At 39.5% G+C, this 13,060-nt stretch overlaps 1 protein-coding gene across 1 annotated transcript in view; it reads right to left on the minus strand.

Annotated features, from left to right (window-relative positions):
* ACTR3 (actin related protein 3) overlaps positions 1–12,419 on the minus strand; it is a 43,892-nt gene extending 31,473 nt beyond the window's left edge. Inside the window, exon 1 of the mRNA XM_026647421.2 lies at positions 12,232–12,419. Within this exon, the coding sequence (XP_026503206.1) occupies positions 12,232–12,275 (44 nt within the window). The 5' untranslated portion in view covers positions 12,276–12,419. The remainder of the gene's footprint in view (positions 1–12,231) is intronic.
* Between the last annotated feature and the right edge of the window lie 641 nt (positions 12,420–13,060).

Consider the following 13,060-nt stretch of genomic DNA (forward strand, 5'->3'; position numbering starts at 1 on the left):
AAAGCAAGTAAGGAAGTTTTATTTATTCCCAAAAACCAGGGATCACCCAATGAAATGAATAGGCAGCAGGTTTAAAACAGACATGAGGAAGTACTTCTTCGTACAGTCAACCCGTGGAATTTGTTGCCAGGCAATGATGTGATGGCCAGAAGTATAACTGCATTCAAAAAAGAATTAGATAACTTTATGGAGGATAGGTCCATCAATACCTTTTAGCCAAGATGGTCAGGGATGCAACCTCATGCTCTGGGTGTCCCTAAGCCTGTGACTGCCAGAAACTGGGACTGGGTGACAGGATGGATCACTTAATAATTGCTCTGTTCTGTTTATTCCTTCAGAAGCATCTGGCACCAGACACAGTCAGAAGAAAAGATACTGTGCTAGATGGACCATTGGTCTGACCCAGTAGGGCCATTTTTATGTTATGTTCTTAACTTGAGCATTGAGGTATTGGTGTTGCCTACCTTGTGTGTTATTGTTTACTTAGCATACTTTTTGTCTTTCTAATGTAGATCATCATTCCTTTTTTCTTGCTGGCACTGTTCACAGTAATAAGCATGTTCTCAAGTTCTTCCCTTGTGAAAGAGATGGGTAAACTAGGTCATTGGCATATCTTATGTTGTTGATGTATATGCCATTGACTGATATGCCCTGTCTGCTGTCTTCTAAACTTTCCTTCTTATTTTATTTATTTATATATATATTTTTAAATAGCTGTGGAGAAGGATGTAACTGTGGGGTAACACCTTTTGTGATGCTGCAGTACTCAGATATTTCATAGTTCATTTGGATTGCTGCTTTCTCATTACAGGTTTTGCGTTTTTTTGTTTTGTTTTATTTATTTTTTTATAAATTGTAGGTCTTGAGTCAATATTACATTCTGCAGACCATTACCCCCACTATTTAAAATCCCTTTTCAAAACTCACTTCTTCCATAATATCTAGAATTAAAAATTTTTATATTTTTATCTACAGATAATTAATTTTTAAAAATGAGTTGAAAGTAATTTTAAGTACTACTCTACCTGAATGCCTCTTCCAAATTGTACTTTATTTATGTATGTTTCCCTTGCTGTTGTTTGACACACCCACACAAACAAGATAATTACCTTTAGCAGAGGAAATAACGAAACTGACTATTCACACAGTGCTGTCAAATACACAAAACAAAATGGAGAGAATTTTTTTTCCCCCTGTAATCTTTTAGTTAATGAAAACTTAAGTGTTACATAGAATGATGGTAGGTACAAAAAGAGTGATTACGTAGATGTCCTTAACGACTGGGTATACAACGTAAGATAGATAAAATTAGTAAGGACATTCAAGCCAATTGGAAATTTATAGACTAACTCCCTTATTACTCTACATTGTTACTTTTTCCCACATAGCAAATATGCAAAATATTATGTGGTGCAAAATTTATCAGTGAATAAAATCTACTACACATTTCTACAATCTTTCATCATTAAACGGCAGAATAACCACACCCTGGATGACACAAGAGCCTTCAACATTCATTTGACAACTGAAACAATTATGCTCAAATAAATTACATCTAGTCCACACAGATTAATGCTGCTTCTTTTTACTTCCTTTCAAGCACATTCTCAGTAGCAACTTTTACAACACTAAACAGCACAAAATACATATGCTAATGTACCATTTCATTTGTTTCAATGTTTACAAAGATGTTCAATGACCAGCAAGATTTGATGGATTAAGTCATGCAAAAAAATGGCCCACAACTGGTCCTTTCCAGCAAGGAGACCTTGGAAAATCTGCAGTCCAGTAATGTCTTATCTACACTAGAAAATTTTGTACTAATTTTTCATCAGTTGTGCCTTGTGGTATTCTAATTAGGGTTTTTATACTGCACTCAAAGCAGTATCAGATTTCTTTCCACAGTTAAGGAGGACATTTACAACAGTGCAAGCAGGATGTGGACAGGGATCAGCTGTTTTTAAAGCATCACAAAAACTACTTCGGCGCATCACTGATAAAAAATGAGAACATATTTAGTCTTTACATATGTATGTTGAAGTGACCACAAGAAGTGTGGACAAAGCTGTGGGACTGTTGAGGACTAATTTCAGTCTTTTATGTTGTTGCTGTATTTGAATCAATATGGAGGATCAGGACAGTTGGGGAGCCCAAGAAGAATGTATTTTTCATTTCTCCTGAAGAGGAGAAAAAAGGAAAAGAAATTGAAAATCCTCTCCTGTAGAACAGATTTTGTGCTACAGCTGGAGCAGATAAAAGTTGGTCAGGAAGCAGTGAAGCCTCTGGAATCCCTTCAATACTTGAATTACTGGGAAACGACAAGGGAAGAAAGGCTAATTAATTTCTTCTATGCGCAGCTCTAATATATCTTCTCAAATGCTCTTAAGAATCAGACATGGGATGACAAGTCTAGGCAAGAACTGAGATCAGCAAACTAAAATTCACAATTTGCTGACAAGAAAACTTTCAGTGAGCACAGTTTCTTCAATCCAGTGCCCCAAACTTCTGTACTAGTGAAGTTCTAATTACTAGCTAGTATGGGACTGGTCTTTATCTTAGGAATTTTGATTTTTTTTTTTGTTCGCAACTACTTTAATCATAAATGTTGGGTTTTAAATAACTTTAAATTAACAGGACTGAATTACAACTAGTCAGAAAAGGAAACTTAACATTGCGATTGAAGGAGATGCACACAATTTCAAATTATTCCAGACAAAATACTCTGTGAGGATGCAGACTAGAAAAACAAAGATGGGAGTCTAAAAGTGTTTCTAGACCCAGGGGATGCGCAAACCAGACAACTGGACCAGGCAACTACTGCAACACTGGATATTTGAGAGGATGCTGTTGAACCGAGGCTAGTCAACGGATGTAGGAATTTTAAAAAAAAACAACAAAAAACATTCTTCCCCTAAAGAGAGACTACTGTAAATTCACTTCGGTGAATATTTTCACTGTGACAATACATACTTACTCACCTTAATCCATTAATATTAAATAAGATCATGATAAAATGTAAAGTGAAACCAGAGAGTTACAGCTGTGTAAAGAGAAAGGAAGCTACCATTTATTTTGACAATAATTGTCTAGGTATCTTGGAAAAGAAAGAAAAAAACTTCTAAAACGCTGATTTACATTTCAAAGTATTATGGTTTTCCTTGTATTTAATAAACAGAACTATGATTTATCCAAATTCTACAGTTATGTGTGTTTCTCTTTCCTGAATCTGAGTAAACCTGTAAAAAATGAAATAGGTTCTTAACTACTCTAAGGAATTCGCTATATGGGGAAGTCCACCAAAATATTCCCATTCATTCTACCACTACCGGTTGAACCAGGGGAACCAACTGAACCACTGTTAAAACCATTAGAAGCAGCAGTGAAAGCAAATCTCTTGTGGCCAAATCCATCTTATCACAGTTTCAATTAAAATGGCAATTTTTTAAAAAAATGGCACAGGCCACCAGAACCTTGTCTATACTGCAGCTCCCAGTTTAAAAATATTCAGCAGAACCTGTGGGAGTTTTGGGTCAAATTTTCCTAGTGTAATCATAGCTAATGAGTCTATTGCTTCCAAGTTATGTTTGATAGTCCTCCTTTGGTAGCTAGCTTATGAATAGTTACTACTAAGGCTGCTTGGCATCCACAACAGCATGATAAACCTGTCCAGGACCAACCTTTTTATAATAAATTCAGATATTGAACAGTGTCTTGACCACAATTGTGGGGCTCTAAGATATCAGAAGAGGATGGGAGTTTTGAGACTGGAGTCTGTGGAGGATGCATTATGGCACCATGAATTCCAAACAAATACAAATCCAGACCACAGGATCTGAACAGTTTCTGGACAAAATTAGGGTACCAATGTTTTTTCTCATTTGACACTGGTGTTTGTGGTATAGCACTCTCCCAAAAGACAAAACAAGGAGTGATCTCTAACACAGTCTATGCCAAGGGTGGCCAAACCGTGGCTCACGAACTGCATGTGGCTCTTTTACAATTGAAATGCAGCTCACAGAGGGCCCCCCTGCATTCTCTGCCTACCAGACTGGGGGGAGGGGGGGGCAGAAGAGAAGAGCTTGGGGCTTCTGCCTTGCACCAGGGTGTTGGGGCTAGGGGCTTCTGCCCAGTGTGGGGGGGGGTGTCTCAGGGCTTCAGCTATTACACTGGAGCCCTGGTAGGCACACCCCAGCTCTCAAACTTCTGAAGATTGTCTGAGCCACATATGACAGTCAGTAAGTTTGGCCACCCCTGGTCTATGCCATTGGAATCCTCATTGTCATGGTGATTCATTGTTTGACCTTTTCTTCTTGTTGAATATACCATATTTAGCAGCACTACACATGTCTAAAAACTGTTACCAGAATACCACAGGTGGGTGGAATACTTGGGAGGGATAGCTCAGTGATTTGAGCATTGGCCTGCTAAACCCAGGGTTGTGAGTCCAATCCTTAGGGGGGAAGGATAGCTCAGTGGTTTGAGCATTGGCCTGCTAAACAGGGTTGTGAGTTCAATCCTTGAAGGGGCCATTTAGGGATCGGGGGCAAAAATCTGTCTGGGGATTGGTCCTGCTTTGAGCAGGGGGTTGTACTAGATGATCTCCTGAGGTCCTTTCCAACCCTGATATTCTATAAATACAATACTTTGGGAATCCAGTGGCCAGAGGGAAGTTTTTCTTGGGGAAAGTAATGCTAATCAGTGTCTATTATACTTAAGTTTTCAGTAAATTAAAACATATCAAATATGTCAGGCTGTTATGGTTGGTAAAATAAGTTTCCTACTGGGAAAAAACAATCAGACTTATCTTTGAGTCAGCACAGACAGGTGTTATGTGTGGTACTACTTATGGCTTTGTCAAGCAGCAGCAGAGAGACATTAACAACATTCTGGTCAGTTTCACTACTGACATTCAGAAAGCTCTAGGTAGCAAAAAAAATTTCAAGAATCATGTCAATTTCATGATGCAGCACAGAAACCAGAGCAGCAGGAGCCACACACTGGGGTTATTCATGGGTGATGACAACACAAAAATGGAGGCTAGAAGAGAGACCTGTTCCTCCTGAAGCAACCAGGAGGCTTTGGAGTTGGAAAAGTAGTTTCTAGTAGCCGGGGGAGAGGGGGGGGGAGACAGAGCTCCATATTAAGATACCTATTTTTTGAAGCAGATATTTGTGTGCATACAAACTGTACCTATCCAATTCTTTGGGTGTCTCTGACAATTAGGATATGCTTTTGCGGAAGATAATCATTTTTATCCAGTTTGGGTAAAATTAGTTATTGCCTTAATTTTATATTTCAAATATTAAGATATGCAACAAAACTGCCAATTTTGATAAAGCAAACCAGATGTGGCGTTTTAATTCTCTGGAGCTTAAAGAAGTTCAGTAGAAATATTGGAGGAAGCCATGTGCTTACAGTTTCTAATGTTGTTCCATTTGAGAAGAATGTTATGTTATATTGCTGTTGTGATGGCTGCTAATACAGATTTTAATATGTGTCAAGAAGAAGAAAAAACCACACAAACAATGAAAGGATCACAATTGCTGTATCAGTTAGTTTTTACTCCGATTGGGATAAAGATGTACAAATGAAAGCCCAATTAAAATCAAGTTTTCCATGCTATGTCATTTCAGCACCTACCTTAAGATCACGTCAAGCAGCCATCAGCACTATGGCAGCTACTAGAAAGCATAGAGAAAGGTGTCTCCTCTAACTGTTCAAAGTGGCTTGGGTACCAAAATATAATTTGCTACTAAGTTAAATTCACAGGTATTCAAGGTTTGTAAAATAACTGCACTAGTGACTTGACTCTTTAGAAATTGTATCTTTATATTTAAAAGTTAGATCTGACGATAACATGCCATTTAAAATATACCATTGCTCAAAATGGGAACTTACTCAGAATCTCCTCAATTTATAGTTTAGCCCAGGGGTTCTCAAACTGGGGGTTGGGACCCCTCAAGGGAGTCGTGAGGTTATTACGTGGGGGGGAGTCACGAGCTGTCAGCCTCCCCTCCAAACCCCACTTTGCCTTCAGCATTTATAATGGTGTTAAATATATAAAAAAGTATTTTTAAATTTATAAGGGGGGGGAAGGTCGCACTCAGAGGCTTGCTGTGTGAAAGGGGTCACCAGTATAGAAGTTTGAGAACCACTGGTTTAGCCATCTATGAAGGGTAAGCTATATAAAGAGGATTATATCTGTAAATGTTATACCATAGCAGATTAACAAAGCCAAATACAAGCATTAATACAAACACATATATTACCATACCTCCCTGATAACTTGTATTTCTGAATCTATTTGCTTTCCACTTGTGAAACTCATTTTAAGTAATTTTAAAAATGCCAAAAAAAAAAAAGTATATTTTATTTGAATGCCGTTCTCAAAAATAGGAAATGGTACATGGCTTTGAATGTTATGTTTGTATTACAAATGTAATTTGTGTTGGCATTGGCAGAATGCTCCCTTTCTCCTACCACATCCTCTGGGACCTGCACATTCATTTTTGAGTGTCCTAACAGTATGCCTCTGTATTTCGACACACAAGACAGAGCTGGACATATGCTGCATTGCTAATTGGTCATTACTTTCAAATTCATCCACATAATCTACTTACCCTAAAGAAAAACATTAAACTGCACTTTATATTATAGCTAATATATGTGAAAGTGTGTCCAACTAAAGGGTAAAACAAAATGCCCTAGAATTTTGGAAGAGATTTTAGTATACAGGTATGTATAAAATTTCTTATCATTAAGAAAAAAAACCCACAAACATACCACTACACAAAGTCAACAAATCAGGCCCATCCCCTAGAATAGGCCAACAGCTTTCAGACATCCATCAGAAGAAGCCTGAGAGAAAAAGATTTATCATCTATTAAGCTCTGAAGTCAACTAGCTAGGCGTCTGCTGGGCCGATAGAATCAGCAAATTCCGAAGTCAAGTCTTCTACTTGAAGAAAACCCTGCTATTGGTCCCCCAACACACAAGACCACCCCCACTGACTTCTGCTTTCATGACAGTACACAAAGGGAAATTAAGAAACTTTTCCCACATCAATCATGACTTGCTAAAGCTTTTCCCCAATCTTTTGGGGAAGTATGTAAAATATACAGTTGTTTAACTGCATTTCTTCCATATAGACGTGATGCAGACATTCTGCACAGTGAATAAAAATGTCCAGAGCATCATATACATTTGTACTAGTTTAACCACTTAACATATTAATTTAAGGAGGTAAACAAGTGATGTTTGTCTGTCAAGAGCGGACTTGCATTAAAATACCAGTTTACATAGTTATGTTGCAACATGTTTCTACTTCAGGACAATGTTTAAATTAGAAGCAGTTGTCTTCTGAAAAAGTATCCTACTGAACTGTAGACAAAAACATGCCATTAAATCTTGTCTTAATAAAAGCTAGTCTCGTTTAAGATTTTTTTTAAACCACATAGGCTCAAATCTGACAGTAAATATACAAGAGCAGTGATATTTCTGAAATCTCTTGCAGATGCTGAACAACATGGAGATAAATCTAAGGCAACTCATGACAAAAAAAACCCCAATGCTAATAAGTATGCAACATTGTCAGAAAAAAAAAATCAAGAGATATTGCATCATCCAAAGAATTAAAACTCGAATCAGTCCAGTGACAGCATGTACTGTGTCTCACTCCTCACAGTCTAAGTCAGTCCACATTACACAGCTGTAAAGTTCTAAGACCATGCAATGACCACAAGTGGGGGAAAAGGAGTCTCACAAGAAAGGCATCAGAATAAGACACTTCCCACACCTGAACACTAGTTTAGAATCAAACAAAATGGAGAACCTATGTTCAGATGAGAGAGAAAAATAGAAATTGGTTCAACAACCTTTTCAATTTAGAGATATCATCTTCTTTGACTTATTGAATTATTTCTCAAAAAAAAAAATCAATAAATCTAGGCAAGATGTGTATCACCTAAAATTCTAGTAGTACTTGCTTCACCTGGTAGCTTACATAAAGATTCCTGAACCAGCTACATGACAAGGCCTACTTTCAGACTAGGAATGTTTGTAAAAGGTTGTTTGTCCAAGGATAACTTCTGCATTCCCAGACCTTTTTTGATTACAAAAGTAGCCTTAGCATGGCATTCATATATTCTGGTAATTTTACATTTTATTTTTTTCCCCTTTACTTTACTTTTGATAAAAAGGAAACTGCTCATACACTAAGTCAGTGGTGTCAAACAGGTGACCCACAGTCCCACCTAACTATTTATCCAGCCCGCATGACAGATTAGATTCTCAAGCTTTCATTTTGTTAAGAAGTTAGTTTCTAGCCCTTATGGTTCTGAAAAGAAAACTTGCATTCAGATCATGTTTGGAACTGAGGTAGCACTGTCTTTCTGAATTGACAGCACGCCACTACCCCATCCATCTCAATGCATTGATGAGCTGCTGTAAATAGGCCCATGAGTTAAAAGTCCATAACTGCCAATTGCTGGGTTTCTTGCATCTTCTTCTAAATCATCCAGCTACTGCCCACATAATATTGCACTAGACAGACCACTGGTTCTGTGTTCCTAAAAGCCAAATTTTCAACTACTTTTGGCGCCCAAATATGTATTTCATCTGCACATTTACCACATTACCTGTGTGATGTGGGCAACTCAGGTACTAGCATGGGCAAATGGCCAAAAAACATAACAGAAGCTGAAAAGTACCCTGCATAGTTTTTCCCTCATTGCATTAATATTTCTCAAATAGCCTCAACTAAATGTTGAGTTACTACTATCAGGGCCATATTCTCCCTTGATCTTTGTGCAAGCTTCCCGTCTGGTCAATGGACAATATAAAAGTGATCTGGCCTTCTTTTTAGAATTAGTTTGATTCTCCAATTACTTTTCTTCAACAGGTGGTTTAAATGACAGTAGCAGATCTGAAAAAGCAACTGAGATGGCAGCAGCAACAGATAGAAATATAAATGACATTATTTTTGATGAACTGTGATGTGTATTTCAATGAGACATTTTTGTAAGTTGTGTCAACAGCTCCTCCACATGTACATTTTAATGTCACAAAGTGGGCTAGGATTCACTAGGCTCTTCTAAAAGTCCATGCAGCTACTAACTGTGCATGCTCAAAAGTTATTTTCAATCTTATAACTTTTTAATTTTAAAATTTTCAACTCCACCTCCAAAATCTAGCAAAGAGCCTATTCACACGTGAAGCATAGAGGGCACCCCTCTGCCCCCATCAGAGTTACTGGCAAGCAAAAAAGCCCTTCAAATCCTGAAATGGTATTTTTCCCTTTTCCATTAATGAGTGGCTCAAGAGATTTTGCTCATGGTTCCCCACACAAAAGATCACTTCTAAACATGGAAAATGTAGCCCCAAAAGGAGAATTTTTAATATCATAGCATATGAAAATTGGGGTTATAAAGAAAGTCTCATTGTAATCAACTATTTAAAAAGATACTATAATTAACTAAGTTATTCTAAATAATGATGATGATAGTTTAGTGCAGTAGTTCTCAACCAGGGGTACAAGTACCCGTGGGGATATGCAGAGGTCTTCCAGGGAGCACATCAACTCATTTAGATATTTGTCTAGTTTTACAACAGGCTCCATAAAAAGCACTAGCGAAGTCAGTACAAACTAAAATCCCATACAGACAATGACTTGTTTATACTGCTCTATATACTATACACTGAAATGTCAGTAAACTATTTATATTTCAAATGATTTATTTTATAGTTATATGGTAAAAATCAGAAAGTAAGCAATTTTTCAGTAATACTGTGCTGAGACACTTTGGTATTTTTATGTAGGCATGTAGTTTTTAAGTGAGGTGAAACTTGGGGCACGCAAGACAAATCACACTCCTGAAAGGGATATAGTAGTCTGGAAAAGTTGAGATCCACTGGTTTAGTGGGTATAAATGAAAACTGGTGGGAAAAGTCCCATAATTAGAATGTCAGTACAAGACTCTTTAAAGTACATTTTAGTGGGGCCTACAAACACCAAAGTATCAAAAAAAAAAAAAAAAAAAAAAGAAACAGAACCCTCAAAACCTGTACATGTCTTTGCTGAGTAACCACATTACTGTAATCCTTGTTTTATATATTCTCTTATTCCCCTATTTGAATGTAGGCCCCAATAATAAAAAGGGATCCTTTACTCCTGTACAAAGACTAGTGTAAACAATGGAAATTCATTGCAAGTATAAGTAATTCTCTTTACAGGTTCTGGGCTTGTAAACTCTTCAGGGCAGGGGCCATGTACTCACTTGTAGTAGATGATTTACTGAAATACTTCATGATCAAAAATAACGAATATGACAAAGCACTCCCTATCTAATACATAAAATGTGATAATACAAAAGGAAAGAGTACATTCAGACTTCATATAAATTCAAGGTCTTTATTCCTGCTGTAACTCTAAATGCAACCTTACCTAAGTTATCATTACTGCACCACCATTATATACATATGCACGTGTGCAGTTTATAAAAATGAAAATTTATTGATGCTCTGTTAGTCCAAATTGGCACTTTTAAATTTAAAGAGGATGATGGGTTCACATTACTACTGTAAACCAATTTTCACAATTCTGAAAGATCAAGTCCCCCCCCAAAAGTTAAATATGCATCTACTCTGAGTTTGCAATATGCCAAATAGATTATGAAAAAATCAATTTTAGTTTAAAACAAAACTTTCTATAAACATCAAAAAAATGGATGGGAAGTGAAACAAATAAGAGCAGCTTATTTGAAACCTTAGATAGCACAGTCACTTAACACATTCACTTTCCGTAGGAAAGAGGGAGGAGCTAGAACCACAACAAAAAAATCTGGATAGATTCTACAATAAAGCCTTCTGGAATGTTTAAAAATAAATCATTCCATCTGTAAAAATCATACCCTAATCAGTAACTCACAGAAGGAAAAAAAATCCTGCATTTCCTCAGTACACTACCATTAAGGATACAATGTACTCCTCCCAAGTTCAAACTCAGTCTTTACTTCCTACTGTTACCTACAGGGTCTCTGCACACAGTAGGAAGACTAGGAGCAGCAAACACAGGCAACAACTGAAAGGAATTCTGAACCTCTGTCCCTTCCATCTATTTGCATTAGCTCTCACTGGTACTTTCTCTCTACTCGTCATCGGCTAGTTACTAAATACAAAATAGTTTCTAAAAGGGATTTGGTTCAGGTTTGACACTGAAAACTGCCTTATAAGGTATAAAAGCCTGAAAGCAGGAAGAGGCTTTGACAAAACTAAGGAAGTTCCGCTGCGCTTGCTCACTAGAAGAGGGGGGAGGGTTTCCCCTACAGAGAAGTAATACTGAATAAATGATTTGATCCATATATTTAAAAAAAAAAACATGGTATTTAGCAATAACCCGTGAGCTCAGAATATTTAATGCACACAATTAAATGACTGAACAATATAAATAATATTTTTATCATTTTGCTATCCTAGCTGGATTATGAGTAGGGTCCACCCTAACCTCAGCAGCCCCTGAGCAGGAGCCTGCTTCCTGCAAGACACAGGCAGCAAGATTGGGATTGGAGACTCTCAGGCAAGGGTGGGGAACACTGCTTCCTGAATGACCGAGCCAGGAAGATTTCTAGAGCAGCAAAGGGAATGAATGAAATTAGGGTGGAGAGGAGACCCTACAAAAAAACCCCAAGAGGACCAGGGAAGAATGCTCACCTTAGGGTGTGACCCTGCCCCTGAGTCAGACTGATTTTGGAGGGTCAGAGCAGACCCTGCACAGTCAGCCAAAAATGAACTGGGGGTGGGAGATGGTGCTACTTGGGGAGAGGCCCACTCCCACAGGGAGTCAGGGGGTGGGTGCTGAAGTCAGGGTGGGAGCCCGCGCCCACCCAGGTGTGGGGGAGAGGGTGCTCTTGGGGGGGAGCCCACCCCCACAAAGCCGTATGCGGAGAAGGGAAGGAGCTGCGCTGGAAGGGGATGGTGGGGAGAAACGGGGGGGGGTGCTCACTTCAACCCCTTCCCCCGCTTTCTAGCCTCCTCTCCCCGCTGACACCACCGCCCCAGGGGGGCTATTGTGGGGCAAGACACGTCCCTGCAGCCTCCCCACCGGGGCTGGAGGAGATACCCCCCCCCCCGGCCTGAGGCACCCACACGGGAGGGGGCGCCCCCGGTGCCTGGTACCAAACTGTCAGCAGCCGCCCTGCTGCCCATTCATCGCCGGCTCGCCGCCCCCGCGCTCACCCCGTGCCGCAGTCCACCACGCAAGCCGGTAGCCGCCCTGCCATCCTCCTCGCTAGAGCTGGTGCTGGCCGGGGAAAGGTGGGGGCCCCTGGACGCTCCTTCTCGCCTCTCTCGCTCCACTACGGGGGAGCGAACGCGGCCACTTCCGCAACCCAGCCAGTCCCTCCCCCGCTCGCTCGTAGCTCACAGCCCGGGCGAACCCAAGATGGCCGACTCCCTCGTCCCTCCCAACGCAGCACGGCGAGGTGGGCGGGCGCAACAACCGAACCATTCAGTGACGTCCAATTTCTCGTCCTCGTCCCTACGAGAGGGTGTGAAGTAAAGCGGGCGGGCGCCTCTCCGCCCACTTATTTTTCTTTAAAGAGCCTTGGTTTCACCATCTGATTCTTCAAGGTCCTTTTGAAGGAGGATCAATAAAAAAAAAAGAGAGCTGTCAGTTATTTGAATAAACAGGCAGAAAGAATTATTCACCTTCTGTTATATGGGAAAAGACACAGGGACAATTGATTGTTAGATGGAGGGAGGAAGAGTTGCAAAGATTAAACCACAATCAACCAAGTTCCTGTAAATTGGCCCTGTTGAAATAGTGGGATTGGGGAGGACGGCTGCAGGCACCACCAGACTCAAGTCTCAGTAATTAGGATCTTTTGAAATGGCAGGATCAGTTTCCATATAAATATGGATTAAGCATTAAATGCAGAAGTGGATACTGCTTGGTTCTGTTTTTGAAGCGTCCAAATGCAAGAGCAGACAGAAGTAGCTGTCTCACAGCAGTACATTTTGTGAATCATGTACTCATTGTGGTAGCTAAGTATATGCATTTTTTCCA

The sequence above is a fragment of the Terrapene carolina genome, unplaced genomic scaffold, assembly GCF_002925995.2.
Source record: "Terrapene carolina triunguis isolate 2854851 unplaced genomic scaffold, T_m_triunguis-2.0 Scaffold62, whole genome shotgun sequence".
Lineage (NCBI taxonomy): Eukaryota > Metazoa > Chordata > Testudines > Emydidae > Terrapene > Terrapene triunguis.